Genomic DNA, 21380 nt, shown 5'->3' with positions numbered 1-21380 from the left:
GATGAGCCGTCTACAGACCGTGTGAGCCCTCTCTGGCCTCCCCTCCCTGGAATGTGAGGCTTTTTGAGTTAGGAAGGTTGCAGCGGGGAGCAAACCAACCCTTGTGAAGTGTGCGATATGCTGGGCTCATTTCCTACATTATCTAATCTTCCTAATAACCATGAAGCTGAGGAGTATTATCCCCCTTTACAGATGAAGAAGCTCGGGCTCAGAGAGTTTGGTTAGTTACACAGCTGGTCAGAGGCAGAGGCCAGAACAGGCTGAGGTCCGTCTGACTCCACAGTCCCTGCTCTTTCACTGCCCAAGCTTCACTAGATGATGCTCTGTGCTCTTCTCTCTTAGGAAATTATGGCCTCCTTCCCAAGCTGCCTGCTGTTGGAGGGAATGAAGGTGTTGGACAGGTCGTAGCAGTGGGCAGCAGTGTGACCAGGGTGAAGCCAGGAGACTGGGTGATTCCAGCGAATGCTGGTTTGGGTGAGTTTCTCCAGGTGTCTGCAGCTTTTTGTTGTTGCAGATCCTATTTCACCCGCGTGGTACACGTCCGTTCGTTGTCGCTGTAAGTAAGCAGCACAGGGTTTATTATTAAGTCCATATACCCACCTCCAGTGGGGATGGAAGCTGGACCAGGAGAGCGGCAGTTCTGTTTCCTTTGCTCAGGAGGTGATACACCTGCTCTCATCACTGTGGGCGCATGTTGATCGGAGCTATGAGTCTCTGAATCCCTACATCCCTAGGGAATGTAGGGTGCAATGGGGAATCAAATAAGACAGCCCCTTCCCTCCAGGAGGTTAAAATCTAATTGAAGAAATGTCCAAACCAGCAACCTCCATAAAGGGAGTGCTGCAAGTTCACAGGAAGCAGAGGGCACTTCTGGTGACTCTGGGTGAGAGAGACACAGTCTTAAGGAAGGATCAGGGCTTCATGGAGGAGGCTTCATTGGAAGGGACGTTTGGTGGATGAATTTTGGTAGGTAGAGATGCGCCCCAAATTGTGGCATTTAGAGGAAACAAAATGAGCAAAGACACAAGGGTGAGTTTGGGAAATGGAGGAGAACCCCGTGTAGCCACAGCAGAGGATGAGCATGTGAGAGAGGACTGCAGAAGTGAAGGGGAGGTTACAGAGCAGGTGGGGCCGCCTGGGGAAGGCCCTGCGAAAGCCATGCTGAGAGTTAGGGTTTTCTGTGACATGTGGTAAAGAGTCTTTGGTGAGATTTGTGTTTTCGTACTTGGTCGTTTTTGAGGCACAAACATTATACAGATGGATCCTGACAGGAGCCACAAGAGGGAAGCAGGGCTGACATCCACCCCATTGGACATACGAGAAACTGAAACCTAAGAAGAAGCACTTGTCCAAATGCAAACAGCTAACTGAAAGGAGAGCCCCTTGGACTCTTGTCTCCTCCGTTTTTCCCGCTACACTCCAATGGGAGGATCCTTTGGGTTATAACTCTCAGAGAGTCAACTCAAACTTGTTTTACCAGAAAAGAAGTTAATTGGTTTGTGGAACTGGGAAGTGCAAGAGATGGAGGGCTTCAGGCACAGCTGGATCCAGAAACACCAATGCTATGAGACCTCTTTCTCTTATTCTCATTAGCTCTCCAATGGGATCTCCCCACACAGAGATATAGGAATAGCAACAAATATTGACCACTCCCTTTGTACCAGGCACTGTTGTAAGCACTTTACCTATATTTACTCAGTCATTCCCACAAAATGATGTAGATACTGTTATCATTCCCATTATGCAGATGAGACTACAGTAAATGTAAAGGATTAAGCAATTTGCCCAAGGTCACCCAGCCAATAAGTGGTGGAGGTAAGATTCAGACCCACTCTGATATATACCTTTCATAGATGGCCACCAGCAGCCTGAGGTTTACATCATCCTGAGAGCAAACAAAGAAGCATGTCCTCCACAATGTGTCCAATACAACCATATCCATCCCCCAGAAGGGCTCTGACCAGCCCTGTCTGGATCCTTGCCCATCCATGAACCTATCACTAGGGGGTGGGCTTAGGCCACTCCAATTGCCCTGGTTGAGTCTCTTGCCAACCTCTGTGGTATAGAGAGTGAGGCCTTGTTGTCGACAGCCCCAGAGGTTAGGCAGGAGCAGTTCTAGAAAGGAAAATGTACCAGGCAAGAGAAGACAGCACCAGGAGTCTACCAGAAGTTCTTTCCTTCTCTGAGATCAGGGAAGTGCCAAGAACGGCCCCACCCTCTCTGAAAGTCCCCTGGCAGTGAAAGAGCACAGCCAGGTGAGCAAATTGAGATCTGTAAGGATTCACTGGATACTGACTGGTGCTTCGGGCCAGCCCCCGTGCAGAGTGAAGGGCACACAACGTGGGTCAGACACAGGCTCTGCCCTCAAAGTGCTCTTGGCTGGGAGTGGGGAAAAGAGCACTTAATACAGTGCAGTGTAATGAGTGGTGTAATCACAGGATGAACACAAAGGCAAGAGTCCTCTATCTTGGGAAGCATTAGGAAAGGCTTCTCAGAGAAGTGATGCTTGAACTGGGTCTGGAAGACAGTAGAAGTACAGCCAGGGGAGGAAGGGCTTCCCAGGCAGGGCATGCGGCATGGGCAAAGGTGTGGTGACGGGAGAAGGCAGGGCATCATCAGCACTGCAGGGAGCTCAGGATGGCTGGGTCATGGGTGGGTAGGAACAAGTGAGATGAGGCTGGAGGGGTCGGCTGGGGCCTGGACGTGGAGGACTCGCATCCACAGTCACTGGGGGCCTGATGAAGAGTGAACACGAGGAATGATTTGATCAGACTTGTGCAGTGCAGAGAATGCTCTGGAAGGGCAGAGGGTGGAGGCGGGAAGCCAGTGAGGAGGTGGCTGAGCAATCCACGCTTCAGACGATGAGGGCCTGAGCAAGTAGTGCTGTAGGACTGGAGAGACGGGGTGGGCCTAGAAGCTTGGTGAGATTGGAGAGAATAAAGGACGCGTCCCAGGTGTGTGCGTAATTGCACGTGTGTGGGGGTTGATAGCCAGAGCAGGGATTTCTCCCCGGAGGAAAGGTGATTCTTTTAAACCAGGTGCCAGTCGGAGAGGATGGGGATGAGGATTTTATCATTGTCAGGATGCTAATTAACTCAGTTTATTCAGTAAACATTTTGTGAGCATCTGAGAGTGCCAGGCTCTAACATACAGCAGTGAACAGGCATGGTCTTTCTTCTAGTGAAGACTGCCGTTTAGTAGAGTAGCAGTCATTAAAGAGATAAGTCCTCAACTGGCCAGATCTTGGGCATTTTTCATGCACTGAGCTACTCGGCTGTTGCTGTGCCTGTAGCCAGCGTTTTCCCACATGCAACCAATCCCAAGGGAGACAGAGTCAGCTAATGTGGGAACTGGCTTTCTCGTTGGAAACACTCAAAGCCCCCTGAGGCAGCACGGGGCATAGCAAGCACTAGCCTGGGAATGAGATACAGGCTCTCCTTCCACCACCACCACCCCAGCACCCCATGACCTTGTTTAAATCACAACTACTTTGAGCCTCAGTTTCCTCATCTCTAAAATGGAGCTAACAGTCGTTGCCTTGTCTGTCTCAACTGAGGGAATACATACAATGATCTTCGCAAACACTAAATTTGCGGCAAACTTTTTTCTTAAAGGGCAAATTAGTAAATGTTTTAGGCTTTGCAGGCCATTCCACTTGTACTCAACCTTGCCAATGTAAATAGCCATAAATAATACATAAAAAGTGGGCTATGTTCCAATGAAGCTTTATTTACGAAAACAGGTGGTGAGCCAAGTTTGGCCCATGGGCCACAGGTTAGGGACCACTGCGTTAGATGACAGAGATGAGTCAGGGTCAGGTGCACGTGAGTGTGGAATGGGAGTCCTCAGAACTCGGGCCTGGGAATTCGGATCAGAAAAGGAGACCAAGGGATGCTCCACACCTACTGTGTACCAGGCACAGTGACAGGCTGTACAATGTCATCACTTAATCTTCACACTATAGTGGGAGTGTTATTCTCCGTATTTCATAGATTAGAAAAACTGCAACTCAAAAAGGGTGAAGTGATCATTCAAAGTCAGCACAACTAGTGAGTGGCAGAGCCAGGGCTTTTAAGCAGGTCCCTCCAACTCCAAAGCCTAAGGGTTTCTACTTTAAAGCCCTGGAGGCTGACGTGGGTGCTGCCCCCATCCCATCCCACCCAGGTTCTCTTAAGAGGATTAGGGACTGCCAAGCCCCAGAAATCCGTGTCAAGGGTTGGATTTCCATTGTCCTGTCACTACAGGGAAGTAGAAAACACCTTTGATTTCACGCACAGAAAGCCATTCACTAAGCATCTGGCACAGAGTAGAGTACAGTAAACGTTGACTAAGATGAATGAGGGTGATAGTTATGAAGATGACGCTGAAGATCTGCAAACCAGGCTGCACGAAGCCCAGAGACAGGCAAGGCACCTCCTGGACTCCAAAGCAGTCCTTCAGTTTTTCAACCTCTTGTTTTCTCAGCCAGAAATCTACTCTGGGATTGACACAGCCTTTAATAAAGAGTGTTCCTGCCTCCTATCGCCAGTTCCTGGCCCCTAAAGCCCACCTTGGCTCTCCCCTCCTGCAACACAGTTAGCGGTCTAGGCTGGCCCCTGCTCCCCACACTGGACCACGTACAGCCAGGGGACTGTCAGAACCCCAGCCACTGGGTCATGAGTCACACTCGAGAGCTTTGGAAGGGTAGGCCGAGGGCCCCTGAGACATCACAGCCACCAGACGCCAAGCCAACAAGGCTCCAAGTCGTTTCCCTGAGGTGACTTAGCAAGTGCACGGCAAGCCAGGGCTTGAATCTGCATCTGTCTGACTCTCTGCTTTATACAGGATCCCGCCTGCACAGGTGAGGAGGACCTGTCACCCAATGCTCATCAAATCCTGTTGATTCTATCTTCAAAACATAATTCGAATCCATCTACTTTTCCTCATCCCCACTGCCAAAGTCTAGGCACCCGTCACCTCGTATCTGGGCCCCTCCAGAAGCCCCCTGATCGGCCTCCCTGTTCCCACTCTGCCCACCCCTCCGCTCCCCCGCCACAGTCTTTTCCATGCAGCAACCAAGTGATCTTAAAGCATAAATCCAATCACCTCAGACTTCTCTAAAATTAGAAGCTTCCTGGAAGCTTCCTAGGACTTCCCTGCCAGGCCAGTGGTTAAGACTCTGCGCTTCCACTGCAGGGAGCACAGGTTCGATCCCTGGTCGGGGAATTAAGATCCCGCATGCTGTGCAGTGCGGCTCCATAATAAATAAATAAATAAATAAGAAAATTAAAGCTTCCTATTCACTAAAATAAAATCCGTTCTTTATGCCATGACCCTGAGCCCTTATGTTTTTCAGACTGCAGGCTGTGACCCATTAGCGAAATCAATCCAGTGGGTTGCAAACAGAATTTTTCTTTTGTTAAAGTTGGTCAGAATAGAATAGAAAATAACAGTACCTCCCATAGAGTAGGGTAAGTATTGTTCCGTGAAACTTCGGTTTCTGTTATGAATCTGTGTATGTGTACACGTATTTACATATGTACATGTACTGAGTTAGACTGTAACACACGGTTACTGTGAGTCAAGATCATGAAAGCCTGTATGACGTCCGTCCAGCCTGTGCCAAGTCAGCCATGTCTCCAGCCACTCTTCCCACCATTCTCTCCCCTCCAGTGTGCATTCTTCCTGCTCCATTCCTATGTCTGTCCTGCCTCAGAGTCTCTGCACATGCTTCTTCCTCCACTGGAATGTTCTTTGTGGATTCTGAGAGGCTGCATCTCTATCCTTCAACTCTTAGCCTGTCGCCTCCTCAGAGGAGCTGTCCCTGACTCCCATCTAAAGCAATTCTCTCCTCTCTCTCCCTCTCTCTCTCTCTCTCTCCCCCCCTCCCTCCCTCCCCTCCGTCTCTCTCTCTCTCTCTCTCTCTCTCTCTCTCTCTCTGTCTCTCTGTATAACTTAGAATTCTTGTACTTGCTTGTTCGTGTCTCACCTGTTCTGCTCCACTGGAGTGAGTGCACTGCGAGCGTAAGGACTGTGTCGTTGTTGGAGGGGCCTGGCTCACAGCCGGTGCCGGATGAGTATCTGCAGGCGGAAGGGGGCAGCCCAGGGAGCTGGGCGACAGGGCAAGTCACAGCCTCAGTTCCTGCCCTGTTGAGTGAGGACTTTAAATTGCACATTTTATTATTCTTTTGTCTAGAACTGGAATGTGGTCTGGGGGTTAATGAGCACTTTTTTCCACTTTACAGGATTGTTTCACTTCCCATATCTCATTTGATCTGTGCAGCAGTTCTTCGGGGAGGCCAGTCAAGGCTCTTCTTGCCAGTGTCATCTACATATTAGAATAAGCAAATCTCAGTGACTTAGTGCTGTGCTCAGACTAGCAGACCAGCCAAGCCAGGTCCCACACCTCGGCCTTTGACTTTGGCTTTCATGCTTTTTTCCATAATACCACCAAGTCACCCTGCCTTAGGTGAGAATGAGGGCCGAGTGGGAAAACGGGGCTTTTCTCAACTTCTCTTGCCTTGGTAATGATGTTGCTGTCTCGCCCTCAGAGTCCAGTAGTTTGAGATCCTCAGCCACCTGCTGTGTGACACTAGCTAAATCTACTGGTAACTGATGTGGGAATAGCACAGTCTCCATAACGTAATTATCATGAGGACTCAGACATTCAAAAAGGCTTTGGGATTTTCCTTTTTCTCCAAGTATTACTGAAGTCCGCTGGCCTCGATGCCCGTCCACTGAGGAGGGGGAGTGGGGTTGGGCATGCAGGGGGTCCTTCCTTACTCCCCTGGCCTCCTCCCACCTAGGAACCTGGCGGACCGAGTCTGTGTTCAGCGAGGAAGCGCTCATCTCCGTTCCGAGCGACATCCCTCTTCAGAGCGCCGCCACCCTGGGCGTCAACCCCTGTACGGCCTACCGGATGCTGATGGACTTTGAGCAGCTGCGGCCAGGTAGGAACCGCAGTGGGCAGGCAGGCCGGGCACTCCTGACTCGGGTGTGACCCCTGTCCCGACCCTGAGGCCTGGGAACTTACATGCGAGGAAGACGGCCCCAACCTGGGTGGTGGTGTTGCTTTACATGGAAAGATGTTAGCTTGGATCCTGGAAAACATGCTGAAACCTCATGAGGAGTACACCCTAGAAAACCGCTGAAGGGTCACATTCCCTAGAGCTTGGGCTGGAATTCTGTCATTCAGCAAAATCATATGGAGCTGTGCTGAGCTCTGGGGCTACAAAGCCAGACAACATAGACACAGTCCCTGTGTTTTCAATAAAATGCTGAACTTAGTGTTAGTCTTTCCGCTCAGCACTGCCAGAGCACTTTCCAGGCCACATACGTGCCTTTCCATGCATTGCCCCGTCAGATGCACTGGACGTCAGAGCGGTGCAGTGAGGTCCACAGCACAGGTCTGAACCCCAGCTTCGCCTCACTAACTGGGAACTGACCTCTCAGATCATCAGACTTTTCATCCGTAAAATGGAGAGTAAGGGGTTCTGAGGGCTCACTGAAACATGCCGTGTGACACTTAGCACAGGGCCTGGCATGCAGCACAGTAAAGGTGCACTGCTGTTATCATTCTCCCTTTTTATAAATGAGGAAACTGAGGTCCAGAGAGGTAAATTATTTGCATGAGATCACTCAGCAAGGAAATGACAAAGCCAGGTGTTTGATTCCAGGTTCCCCTGAAAGCAGAGCCTAAGAAAAGAACTGGGGGCCGCCAGTTCGCTGGGGAGGTGACCCCAGGAAGCAGGAGTGAGGGACTGGGGACAGGGACAGGGAAGGAGGAAGAGCCAGCGAAAGCTGATTCCTGCCGTGGGCAACCGGGGCCCAGTCCTGCTGGGGACCCTCCACAGGCCCTCACAGAACCCTCCTCAGAACTAACCTCCAAGTGACAGGAGGCTGGGCCAGTTACCCACCAACTCCCGTCCCCCGTGGTTGGAGGGTTACCCCACACACCACGCATATCCGGGAGCTGGCAGGGGCCCTAGAGATCACCCAGTCCAGCTCTGTCATGCCGACGAGGAAACTGAGGTGAAGAGATGCCGGAGTGTGATCCCCTTCGGTGGCAGCTCTGTGTAAGTCTGACTGAGAACCAGTCCCAGCTTCCTGCAGAGACAAATGCCGGTTCTCCCAGCTGTGGCAGAGCAGCCCTAGGTCTCTTTAAGTGCAGAAAGCCAGCAGGTGTGATCAGGGACCTTTGCTCAAGTCCCAGTGCAGCAGGTGTTTTGGTCGCCTGCATCCTCTCCCCTCAGACCCCCTCTGATTTGGGCTGCAGCTGTGGTCGTCACATCAGGCTATTCTGACACCACCCACCTCAAATGCCCATGGTGTATCTCTCCACTTTCCTGCCCCAGGGCTGGTGTGAAACGTGTGATTTTGACCCAGAGTAAGAATTACGCTTTAAATTGTCACCCAGTATATAGACGTATATGAATATATATGTAATGAAAACCAAAGTTTCATGGAATAATATTTACCCTCACTATGTGTGATGCACTCCACTATTTTTTATTCTATTTTCCTTGATTTTAACTTTAAAAAAAAAAAAAAGCTTGCAACCCACTAGGTTGGTTTCATAACCCACTGATGGGTGATGATCTGTAGGCTGATCCTAGGTAAGGAGGATGGGCCTTCTTCCAGAATGTCCTCTGTCTCTAGCACAAGATCTCTGCTGCCTCTCAAAACCCAGATAGCATTTCAGGGTAACAGAGCCCCTTCCCGGACACAACAGCACTGGGCTCTAATGAGGAGCACCCCAGTGGGTGCTTCTAGGACTCCTGTTTTATGGGGCAGAAACTGAGGTTCAAAGAGGTCAGGACTCATCCCGCCCCGTTCACTTTCCGTTACAGTCAGTGGAGAAGCTGGGACTCACACCCCAGTATGTCTCGTTCCAGAGCCCATGCTTTTCCCAGCATGGCCCGTGGCCTCCCCCGTTGGCTAAGTCCAAAGTTAGGCCTCGGCTTTGACCACAGACTATCTGGAGGTCCCTGTTTCAGGGGCTGCCAGTTTCTCCAGTGCAGTTCTAATCCCATTTTGAGGCAGTGCATCTTCCCCTCAAGAAGCCGCAGCCTGTTGATAGAAATGGACTGAGATAACAACCAAGGATAAGTCTGGGCTGACCGTGACCATTAACAGAGACGGCTGCAGGGTGCTGTGGGAGTGCACGGGGGAAGAATCTGGGAAGGCTTCATGTAGGAAGCCACACTCGAGCTGTCCTTCGAAGGATATATAGGATTTGAAAACGAAGGGAGAATGAAAGAGGAAAACATTGCAAGCCAAAGAAATAACCTAAGCAGAGACTTGAGGACATAAAAATTGGGAGGAGGATGAAGGATGCAAAATCATTCACGCAGCAGGGTCTAAGTTGCATCCAGTGTGAACTCTTGAGTTGCTGAATCCTGGCAGGCTTCATGGGTGTTGTAGAGGTTTGTGGGGCACGGGAGAAGAGTGAGCAACAGTCCAAGGACTGAGAAGGCTCAGCAGCCGGGTCCTGGGTCCTTTCAGAGTCTGAGGACTCCACCTCTGGCCCTATGATAGGATCCTAGGCTGGAAGCCCTTGACCTATTACAGGTCTCAACTTGAGTCTCTTCCTGGCTCCACAGGGGATTCTGTCATCCAGAATGCATCCAACAGTGGAGTGGGTCAAGCAGTCATCCAGATCGCCGCAGCCCTTGGCCTGAGGACCATCAACGTGGTCCGAGACAGGTGCGTGGGCAGGCCTGATCCTAGCACACCACTTGGGCCTTTCCGCCTGGCACCCGCGGGTGCCCATGTTTCCACCAGGTGGCGCCCTTGCGTAAGCGGTCTTCCTTTCCTGCGGGCAGGAGCTGGCTTATAGCTGAGTCAGCCACCAGCACTGAAGTCCAGTGGCTTTTGGCTATAGGATGAATGAATCTGAAATGTAAAGGGAGGGCAGGAAGGAGAAGGCCCTTAGTGAACAGCTAAGAGTTTCTGAGACCCAGCTAAGAGTTTCTGAGACTTGTGATAAACCTCATGTTTTTAAAACCACAGTTCACATTTGGGAATATTTTAAGCTGTGTTATTCTTTCTTTGAACCAACTAACCCAGAGCCCTTGTTTCCCTTGCATTTGTGTGATACTTTGAAGTGCACTAAATACAGATGTAAAGGAGATGGGGCAGGTTTGTCATCAGAGAGAGGAAGCCACTTGCTCAGGAAGACACAGCAAACCAATGACAAACTTAGTTTCCCAATTTGTTCTCTCTCCATCATATCATCCAACTTCCTTAAGCCTCACCATCCACGCACTTGGTTGTGTCTCTTCAGGGAAGCCCAGCCTTGGCAGGAGAATTGATACTCGCTTCAGTTCCCCATCCCCTCAGTTGTGCTAAGAAAAAAAATGTTCTGTTTGCCTTGGTAAAGAGGCTCAGAGCCACTCCTGGACCGGAGTGTGTTTGCACAACACTCTGAAAAGCCCCTTGAAAAGAGGGGAAAAGGAAGCAGAGTTTGTAGTTTCAGTAGAAGAAATCAGGAAGTGAAATGACTCCTCCCTGAGCACAGATGGTTTCTAGCATCCTTGAGCCGACAGGAGCAGTAGAAACCACCCAGTGCGCTCTCATGCCAGTGAGGAAACTGAGGCCAGGAGATGCTTGCATGTGATGGGAGACTGGTGGCCAGGCCCAGCTTAGCTTCCCACAAAGAGAAACTCTGGTTCTCACAGCTGTGGCAGAGGGGTCCTGGGAGCCTTCCGTGGAGAAAGTGAGCAGATATGACGAGGCCCTTGGATTGTGTTTGGTTTCCAGACCTGACATCCAGAAGCTGACCGACAGACTGAAGAATCTGGGGGCCCATCATGTTGTCACAGAAGAGGAACTAAGAAAGCATGAGATGAAAAACTTCTTTAAGGTATCAGTGATGAGGGACATTGCACCTCCATTCCAGGCCCAACTCCCTGAAGAAAGAAATTCACTTGAATTAGAAAAGCTGGCACTGGCCCCATTGTCTCCAAAATCCTCCCTTTGTCTCTTTTCGTGGAAGGATAAAGCCCATTCCCTCAGCCAGGGGAAAGCATGGATTAAGTGCCCGGGGCTGTGAGGGGGCAGGAGAGACAGACAAGGTTTAGGAAACCCTGTGTGATTGGTAGTTTTGAATGTTAGTGGTGGACTACATCAGCCCACACAGCCGAAGTGAATCTCAGAGCTGGGAGAGAGCTGAGGAAACGGAGGTACAGGAGGGAAGAGAAAGAAAAGGAGTTACATTTCCAAGGCATCTGCCTTATATTTTATCTGATAATCCCCACAAAAGCTCTACAAAGTAGGTGCTATCTATTTTATAGGTGAGAAAACGAAGACTTGGAAAAAAAGAAAGGACTTTACTGAGACCACACAGTCATAAGTGGTGGAGTTGGGCTGGTCCCAGGCCTCTCTGAATTCAAAGCCCCTTAACCCTGCCCAGCACACCTAGTAAGTGACCGAACCACATCTCAGCCTCTTATCACTGAACCCTGGAGGGACCGGACACACACTTACTTTAGAACACACGCCTCTTGAGAACATTTCTAAAGCAGTAGGTCAGCACATCTAATATAAACTGAGTTGTAAGTGCTGAGAAGAGGGGGAAATGAAGTCCGTCAAAACAGAACATAGGTGCCCTTTGTCTGTTCTTTCCCAGAGGAGGTGAGTTTTGAACAAAATCCTAAAACATAACAAGATTAAGCTGGTAAAGAAAAGGCCCTTCCCAGAGGGAGTTGGAAGGCATGACTGTCCCACTTTCTTCGCTCCTTCCTGACACAGCCCTTGGGCCAGGGAAGTGCTCTTTAGCAAGCTTCAAGCCCCACCACAGGGGGTTAGCTCGCTCACTGCAGGTCCCTTCTTTTCCAGGATGTGCCCCAGCCTCAGCTTGCTCTCAACTGTGTCGGCGGGAAAAGCTCCACGGAGCTGCTGCGGCACTTGGCGTAAGTCCCTCGGCCCCGTGGGTCCAGCGCACAAAGGCGCCCTCCCGGGATTTAGCCAGGAGGGCCACCGAGCGACCAAGTCCCAGTAGCCAGTGCAGGCCAAGGCCAGGTCAGCACGACCCTGAGTAGCAAGATGGGACCCACGTCACGTCCTAGTTACCTGGGCCCTCCCTTTCTCAGCCTCCTCCTTTACAGATGACCATCTGGCTCTGTTCTCCTAGGGACCCCAGAAGTAGACTCCTGGGCGCTCTGTGATAGGGGAATGGGTAAGGATTCGTAACCTAGGGGCATCTGAAAAAAGTCACTTAGTCCTAGCTTATTAGCTTTTCAATTTTTTATTAGCTTTTAAAAATAGATTCTAATTTTAAAGGTAACGTCATGCTGTTACAAAACATCTTGAAAGCATGTAAAAGTACAAAGGAAAAATTAAGCACAAAGCTTACCCATCATCCCACCACAGAGGGGGATGACATGTTGACAGTGTTAGCAGTGCACGTCCTTTCCTTCTTTTTTTCCTTTAATATAATCTTCTCGAATTGAAGGGCGCCTGGAAGGACACTTCCCAACTAGAGCACCAACATTTGTTAACTCATATTTGCTAGCACTCAGTAGCCACAGGGTACCTAGATGGCTGAGACACTGGGGGAACCCTCTAGAACTCAGGCTGGATGGGAATTTGGGTCATGTGACCAGAGAGCTGTAGTCACAATCACAGAGTGTTGACCACGCACCAGACTGTGCAGAGTGCATGATGTACCCTTTCCACAATCGCCTAGGTGAGGGGTACTGCTCCCATCCCCGTCCAGATGAGGCCCAGAGAGGGTAGTCAGCTTGCCCGAGTTGCTGTGGCTCCGAGTATACCTCTTCAGCCCTACTCTGGGCAGCCTCCGAGGCCAACTGCCATCCCCATGTGGCTTGTGCTTACTAGCTGTGGACCTATGAAAAGTTAAGCAATATGTGAAAAATGATCCAGGTCTCAGTCCCTTCATCAGTAAAATGGGGGGATATAAACCCTTTCTGCCTCAGAAGGTGAGTCCAAGGGGCTCTGAGGTCTGTACACAGCACTCTACAAATGAGAGGTGGGCCCCAGTTTTCTCATCTGTGAAATAGGAGTCATAAAAGTCCTCCCTTGCGGTTACTGTGAGGATTCACTGGCCAGCACATGTGAAGTGCTCAGACCTGTTCCTGGCACATAGTAAACACCCAGTATACGGTAACCATTCTGATTAGATCAAGTGTAATGCGGGTCCACAGAGGGAGGGCTCGCCCCCCACCATGCAGGAGCTACTTTCCAGAGCAGGTGGCAGTTGAAGGGAACTTAAGACCAGACTGGCCCCCGGCCTCAGGCACAGAGAGTTACCTGCCTCTCTCAGCAGCTTCTTCCATCCTGGAGTTCACAGAGCCTCCCTCGTGTTGTCCTAAAATGGATCAACAAACTCCTAAAAGAACCAGGGGAGTGGGGAGGGGAGCACAGGTTAAGTCAGGCATGTGAAGTCCTAGCTTACCTTTTAAAACTTATATGAGACCCTCTCCTGTTTGACCGCTGGGGCGGGTGTGGGTGTCAGACAGCAGGTCCTGACAATTGCCATTGTCCTCTGCACTGTCCACACCGTTCCTTAGCCGCGTCGTCTCGCTGGAGCGTGTACAGGAGAGGCAGTGTGGCCCGCTGTGGACATGTTGCCCAGCGTCATACACTGACAGTGTAGAGCCTGGCCCGATCTACTTCCAGCTCCACTCACGACTCGGGCTGTGAGCTTTGCTCAGCAGAGTATTCTTCTCTGCAGCTCTTCCGCAAAGCCTGACTGGGAGCTTAACTCTGGGCTCCCAACCCTGGCTAGACATCGAGGTCGTCTGCAGGGGGTGTTTGCTTGCTTGTTTGTTTTCTGTCATTTTTAGTACAGAGCTTTGCTTCCCAATTCATTAGTTCTGGCTTGGGCCTAGGGACCTGTATTTTTGAACCCTTCCCAGGGATTCTGAGAACGAGGTTTAGGAACCAGGGTTGGAATAGATGCATTGTAACTGGTTCAAGAAGGCCTCTGTCTCTCCCTGCGACCACTGTCTTCTCTCTGGACCCTTCAGGCCTGGAGGAACCATGGTGACCTATGGGGGGATGGCCAAGCAGCCTGTCGTCGCCTCTGTGGTAAGCTGGTGGGGCAGGGTGGGGGAGTGCCTGGAGACAGGGGCCTGGACACCACCGTTGTCTAAACTCAGGCAGTGCCCCCCGCCCCTGGGGGAATCCATACCTTAAGCAGTGCCTGCAGTTCTTGCCCTCAGAGCCCCAGTATGTCCTTCCTGTGTCCACAGAGCCTGCTCATTTTTAAGGATCTCAAACTTCGGGGCTTTTGGTTATCCCAGTGGAAGAAGGACCACAGTCCAGGTAAGTGGATGATGGCCCCATTACCAAGGGTCACGTGAGGGCAGTGCCTACTGCAGAAGTGACCAGCCACTCTGAGCCCTGGAGAGGTGATTGGACCCCCAGGCCCACAACAGGATAAAGGAAAACAGTCTCTGAATACAGCTACAGTCAGCAAATAGTCATTGGACTAAAGTGGGCTAGTCCTTGGGGCACCATATTGAACAAGGCACCCCCTGCCGCCCTCCTGAGGAGCTGACAGGGGGGAAGACTGTCATGGAAGACAGCCAAGGAAAGAGAACAGACTCTGGAACCGGCCTGCCCAGGCCCAAATCCTGCTTCCACCATTACTGGCTATGGGTTTCTGCTGAGCGAGCTGCGGGACATTGGGCAAGTTACTTAACCTCTGCCTCAGTTGAAATGTCATAATTGTTTAAACTACTGTCATCTCTGCTTGACACAGGAGGAAACGGGCTCAGAGTAGGGAAGTAGCTTGCCCCAAGTCATCCCCACCTAAGGGGTGTGCAGCCAGGATGTGAACAGCCGGTCTCTCTGACTCCAGAACCTGAGCCAGCACACTATTCTTCCTCTCCTGGAGGACTGGCTCCCCACATTGTGACCACCACCGACCCCAAGCTGGGCTGAGGAATGGCGTGGAGTTATCCCAGTGACGGGGAGGGAAGTGGTCGTCTGAAGGGGGTGTTCCAAGCAGAGAAAATAGCATGTGTTAAAGCCCAGTAGAGAGTGGGAAGCCGGACAGATAGGTTGTGGCCAGATTACGAAAGGCTTTATGATCCTCTTTAAGGAGCTCAGACTCGATCTTAAAGGGAAATGGGAAGCACTGAAGTGTTTTAAGCAGGGGATACGATTCGATTTGAATGTTGAATGAATTGATGTCTATGAAAAAGTACTTCTCAGCCAAGGCCTTCACTTCTCATCTTCCTCTACCATATTGGTTCCTTAGTGGGAGGCAAGCCTGGGAGGGGACGTTGGTGGCTTCTGCTGGTGCGGTTCTGAGGGAGCCTGGGCTCTCAGGGAAGGCTCTTCTCCCTGAGCAGAGCTCCTCTTTTCCACATCTGTTGGTGTGCCAGGCACCACCCACCCCCTCCCCATGCCTCTTCTGGCTTCTGCCCCTCTTGAGTGATTCCGCCCTCCCACCATTCAGGACTCCCCGCTACACCCAGTCAGGTCCTGTGGGTCTGAGCCATCACAGCACCACTCTGCCTGCCCGTCAGCTCCTGGGGCTGCTCCCCGTGCTTCTTTCCCCACCCTGGCCCTCACTGTCCTGAGCACAGGCGGGCCCCAGGCCGCCTTCACAGTGGCCGCCGTGTCCCTGGCCGAGCCCAGGGCTCTCGAGGCTTCCCTGGAGCCCAGCACCAGCTCCTGCCAGCAGGGGAAGCCCGTGTGTCCCCTCACCGAGCCCTGCGGTTGCTCCCCCGTCTGACACCCTCCAACCTCCCACAGACCAGTTCAAGGAGCTGATCCTCACGCTGTGCGATCTCATCCACCGAGGCCAGCTCACGGCCCCTGCCTGCTCCGAGGTCCCACTGCAGGACTACCAGCGTGCCTTAGAAGCATCCATGCAGCCTTTCGTGTCTTCCAAGCAGATCCTCACCATGTGATGTGATAATCCCAGAGGAGCCGGAGCCAAGTGGGAGGGGAGACGGATCAGCAGGACTGGTTTCGGGCCCCCCAGTTGGGGCCCTCCGCCTTCCGCAGTCTGCTCCTCTCCCCACCGCCACTTCTGAGTCGGAGAATTGGGAGGCCAGCCAAGGCTCTCCCTGGGGCCAGCCCCCGGGTATCTAATAAAGTCCGAACTTCCTAAAAAAACAAACAAAAAAAACCAATAGAAGTCACCCCTAATAAGAAGGACCATCCCTTGCCAGCTCCCAGCACTAGAAGCCCCCCTTACCTACCCTCCACCTATCCTCCAGCCATCACTTCCTGACAGCCCTGAAAGCAAAGCCTTGGCGGGGCTGGCAGGTACAAAAGCCAGTAAAACAGATCTCTGCCCTCAAGCCCTTCAAGCCCACAGAGGAGAATCTTCTGAAAAGGAAGGTTTGACTCATTCTCAGGTGGCCTTCGGCTCAATCTGGGACAGGGGGAGGATCAGCTCCACAGAGGAGTGAATGCCAGGCTGAGAAACCAAGGAAATGGGGTCTCAGGTGCCTGGGCCATCCTCATGGAACTTCCATTCTAACTGGGGAGATAGATGTTACACCAGTGGTCCTCAACCTGAGCTCATTTTACTCCCAGGGGACACTGGTTATCATATTTGAGGGGGTGTTACTAGTGCCTAGTGAGCAGAGGCCAGTGATGCTGCTACAGCGTCCTACAGCGCACAGCACAGCCTCCCTCAGCAGGGGCTTATCCAGCCCAAATGTCCACAGTGCCGCTGTTGAGAAACCCCGCATCAAACCACTGGTCCCACGACAGTTACCATAGTGATGAGTGTGCAAAAGAAGACACGCGTGAGGTGCGGTGAGCGCCTAACCAAGATCCTGTCCTAGGCCTCCCTGAGGTGAAGCTTGAAAGTGGGCCCTGAAAAATGAGTAGCTTTATTCAGACAAAGAGAAGAGTTTGACACTATGTGAGTTTTTGGTGTTTGCTTCATGATCCACTCACTCAAAGCAAAGAACCAGAGGCTTTGGGGTGTCTCCCTCATCACCTGGCCCTCTGTCCCTGAGCTCTAGAGCCTCACTGCGGGGGGACTTACTGAGAGCCTAGCATGTGCCTGAGGCCAGGGCTGCCCGTGAGTGACGCGGGGCTGGCCCGCAAGTAGCTAAGCCTAGTGCACAGCATACTCATGAGGCCGCTGATACGGAGGTGTTCGGAGGGCCGTGGGGACACAGCAGCTCTGCCTGAGGGTTTAAGGAAGGCCTCCCAGAGGAAGTATGGTCACAGCCAATCTTAAGGCCCAGCAGGAGAAGGTGTACCAAGCAAAGCCAACAGCACTTGTGAGAGTCTGGCAGCCCTGGAGAGCCTAGCAGTCGGGGAACTGCCCACAGGTAAGTATAGCTGCTGCCTAGGACGTGGGGGGAGTATGAAGACTGAGATGGGAGCAGTGGGCAGCAGTCAGAGCAGGAAGGCTCAGGACTTGCCCCCAAGACATGGGGGAGGCACTGAGGGATTTTAGGCCGTGGAGTGATGTGGAAAACTGGCTCTGAAGGCTAGTTACATGCCAGCACGTACCTGGGCCCCGGCATCATCCTCTTGTCTTCGGGAGCATCTTGTGTGTCCTCTGGAGAAAAGGACTCGGCTGCATCCTGGGGCTGGGAAAGGTCTACAGGTGCTCTCTGGGTAAGATTTGCCTCCTTGTACACCTGGGCTCAGAAGCAGCCGCAGCTCACCCAAGTCCCTCCCGTTCTGTATCCTCAAGATCAGTGGGATGGATGATTTGTGCAGTTGGTCAATGGGGGAAAGTGCAAAAAGTCTTGAGAGGGAGCGGGAGGCTGCCCAGAGCCTACAGGAGTGAAAGTTAGGATTAGGTTCTGCAGGGGGACTCCACAAGGTTGGGCTTAGGGGATGCGATGAGCCTGCAGCCATGGAGAAGGATCGGGCCCCTGGTAGAGACTCATAGTGGGCAGACAGGTGGGAGGAAGGTTCATAACACCACATCACAGTTAGAGACCTCGGGGGTGTGCAGAGTGTCCCGGGAATAGTACCTCTGGGGGTCTGGAGCTGATTTTTTTTTTTTTTTTTTTTTTTTTTTTTTGGCTGCTCCATTTGGCATGAGGGATGTTAGTTCCCCGACCAGGGATCAAAATCATGGCCCCTGCATTGGGGGCACGGAGTCTTAACCACTGGACCGCCAGGGAAGTCCCTGGAGCTGGAGCTGATCTTGGGCTTTAAAGGATGATAGTATTTTCTCAGGCAGGGGAGGGAGACAAGCATTACAGACTAAGGGACCAGGCTAAGTTATAGAGGCAGAACATTTATGTCAGAATCTTCTCGTTTTCCCCAAATACCATTCTATTGCTAAGAATTAAAACTGATGACTCTTAGGCGGGCACATGGTGGGCTGGAATAAACAGTTTCCCTGCCTCCCTTGCAGCTGACAAGCTCTGGCACATGTGATGTAAGCAGAGGTGCTAGGTGTCCATTTCTTAGGAACCTCTTTAAAATATAGCTGGCACCCATCCTGTACCCTTTCCTTCCCCTTTCACCTTCCTCCTGGCTGGGATACAAACATGGAATTTGCACATCCACCTTTGACCATGTTGAGAATGGGACAGCGGCAAGATCAAAGGAGCCTGCGTCCCTGAGACCCAGAAACACTGACTGCCCACCTGAGGACTTGAGAAATAAGCTTCTGTGTTATTTAAGCCCCTAGTGTTTGGGCTTTCTCTGAACCTAATCATAAATGATACATATTCTATGATTTAATTTATATTGAAATCCTGTCAATCCATCTGAAGCTGAAAATTTCACAAAATCACAGTCTGAATTGTGGCAGTGTGTGATTCCCAGCTAAGGAATTTGGACTTCACCCTACTGGCAGTAGGGAACAAAAGATTTCTGAGCCAGAAGATCAGAACTGTGGTTCAGAAAAATCCCTCTGGCAGCAACCTGGGGGGACAATTTGGAGAAGGGAGGTGCTAAAGGAAGAGATAATCAGAAATTCCCAGATAAGTAAAGTCTCCCTAAATTTTGAAGACCAACATAGGGATTACCAACATTTAATGAGGCCAGCAGAGGAAAGGAGCTTGAGGCAAAACAATGTCAAAAGGGAATCTGACTTAAGATGGATCATCGCTTCCCTACTTAACAAGTACAGGAGATTGTTTTTCATTTTCAGGCTGAATAATCTCTCTGTGGAGTTGGGACAGCTCTTCGGGCCCACTAAGTAAACAATATACTTTTTAAGTGGCTGAAGGAGGAACTCTGGCTCCAGGAGACCAAAGGAGGACAATCAGGCATGACCTCCTAAACCAAAGCTTGGGTGCACCTGAAGCCCTGAGGCTTCATGACTGGCTCTCCCTGTTGTCTTCTGGAATCATCCACCCTTCAACTGCCTACAGCCACTGTCATAATATTGATGACTGTCTGGTGTCTTGGGACACCAATTAACCCTGCTTTCCTCAGGGAAAAAACCGATGCCCGGAAGAAAGAGGTTCTTGCATTAGCCTGTGTGCCAGGCATCTCTGCCCTGGTACCTGGAAGCTGTCAGCAGCTCCCGCCAGCCCCATGCTTATTGACAGGTACCATGCCCTGGGTAGGACGCTGGGCCCAGCTTGGGCAGCTGGAGGAAATGGTGGAAGAAGAGAAACTCAGTCCTGGCACAGCATCTGCCTGCATCTGAAGGCAGGAAGATCCTGGGAAGACAGAGGGCCCACCCGCAGGTGAGTTAGCACCCTCTGAGAGGGAAGAAAGCTTGCCCTATGTCCCTGACCCTTTACAGTGTACGGGCACTTCCACACGTACCTGCATTTGATTTTTACAACTTCCCTGTGTCATTGAGGTTTTAATATCACCACTTTTCAGAAGAGGAAGATGCTGAGAGAGGAAGTGAGCTGCTCAAGGTCACATACCAGGAAGCAAGCTGGCACCAGAGGCCAGGTCCCCTGACCCTGTCTGGTCAGCATGCCAGTCAACCCCAGTTCCTCTGGCCCCACAGTTGGACTTTGAGCTCCCTCTTTTCTCAGGACTCCTTGATTTTGTTCAGTAATAATTGACATGTCACTCAGAATTTCCCTGAGTCTGTGTCTCACGGGGAAGCATGAAAAAAAGCAGGAGGCCACTGAAGTAATCCAGGTGAGAACTCATTCACTTATTAATTCGGTAAATAGTTTGAACACCCGCTATGTGAAAAGCACTGTCAGAAGTGCCAGGGATACAGCAGGAGCCAAACATCGTGGCCCATGATACCAGGAAGCTTACATTCTAGTGGAGGAGAAAGACAGTGAACAAGTGAATAAATGAGGTAATTACAGAGTGTAGCAAGCGCTGTGAAAGGAAAAATAAAGTGATATCATAGTGATGGGGGGTACTTGAGAGAAGGTGGGCAAGGAAGGTCTGAGTCCTGAATAAGAAGTCAGCCATGTTCCAGGCAGGGGGAGCAGCATGTTAAAGCCCTGATGTGTGAACAGTATGACGAGGCCTGAACTGGCTTAGCTAAGTGGGAGTGAAGTGAATGGATTCGTGAATATTTAGAAGGAAGAATCAACAAGATAGAGTGAATGAGGTGCGTGAAGGTGGAACTTTGGCACCTTCCTGGAAGGAGGTGCCACTCCCTGAGTTAGCAAGCTCCAGAAGAGGAGCAGGTTTTGGAGACAGGTATATCGGTGGGCAGGGTTCTTTCCCATCTGTACAATAGGTTGAGCAGATTATTTAACAACCAAGTTTAGCACTGGTTCTTCATAATACAGGTACTATGATCCTCACACTTTACAAAATACCAAACGGATCAGGACTGCAGCATAAAAATCAGTTCTAAAAGTAACAGAATAAACCATGGGAGGTTTTGTTTGTTTGACTACGCCCGGTTTTATTTGCAGCACGAGGGATCTTCCTTGCATCGTGGATTTATCTATCTATCTGCACCACATCTTAGCTGCGGCATGCGGAATCTTTAGTTGTGGCATGCAAACTCTTAGTTGCGGCATGCATGTGGGATCTAGTTCCCTGACCAGGGATTGAACCTGGGCCCCCTGCATTGGGAGCGCAGAGTCTTAGCCGCTAGACCACCGGGGCAGTCCCCAGGGGAGGTTTAAAAAAAAAAAAAATTTAAACCTCAGAGTGAGGAAGGCCTTTCAAACTATAACACATAATCCAGAATCAAAGAAAAATAAAGGATAAATTCGATCCCATAAACATACAATGTTTTTGCATGGCAGAAAAGCACTCTAGGCAAAGTCAAAAGTCAACAAACTGGGAAAAAATATTTGCAACTCATTTGACAAAGAGCTAATTTTCCTAATACATAGCTCCTACGAATAAGAAAAATGGGCAAAAAATACAAACAGAGAAAGGAAAATATGTGTCTTAAACATACGAGGCTCACTCCACTCAACATAACTGCAAATTAAATTATCCCAAGATACCATTTTTCAGCTATCAGATTGACAACGATCATAAAGTTTCATAACGTGTTGATGAGGAGATGGAGAAACAGGTGCTTGCGGAAAATTGAGCAA

At 50.8% G+C, this 21380-nt stretch overlaps 1 protein-coding gene across 3 annotated transcripts in view; it reads left to right on the top strand.

Moving 5' to 3' along the window:
* The window catches only part of MECR (mitochondrial trans-2-enoyl-CoA reductase), a 34193-nt gene extending 13464 nt beyond the window's left edge, over positions 1–20729 (top strand). Inside the window, exons 3-11 of one of the 3 annotated variants that reach the window (XR_009531104.1) lie at positions 343–474; positions 6786–6929; positions 9582–9684; positions 10741–10843; positions 11818–11891; positions 13971–14031; positions 14196–14268; positions 15709–19586; positions 19729–20729. Coding sequence is in view for 1 of the 3 variants with exons in the window: in XM_060089317.1 (XP_059945300.1) it covers positions 343–474; positions 6786–6929; positions 9582–9684; positions 10741–10843; positions 11818–11891; positions 13971–14031; positions 14196–14268; positions 15709–15866 (848 nt within the window). In the remaining 2 variants the exon portion in view is untranslated. Of the gene's footprint in view, positions 1–342; positions 475–6785; positions 6930–9581; positions 9685–10740; positions 10844–11817; positions 11892–13970; positions 14032–14195; positions 14269–15708; positions 19692–19728 lie in introns of those variants that run through there. The other 2 variants (XR_009531103.1, XM_060089317.1) reach the window with 2 other exon arrangements.
* Positions 20730–21380: the final 651 nt, after the last annotated feature.

Source organism: Mesoplodon densirostris, chromosome 2 (genome assembly GCF_025265405.1).
Source record: "Mesoplodon densirostris isolate mMesDen1 chromosome 2, mMesDen1 primary haplotype, whole genome shotgun sequence".
Taxonomy (NCBI): Eukaryota; Metazoa; Chordata; class Mammalia; order Artiodactyla; family Ziphiidae; genus Mesoplodon; species Mesoplodon densirostris.
The sequence above is the reverse complement of the archived record's forward strand: the minus strand, read 5'-3'. Positions and strand labels throughout refer to the sequence as shown.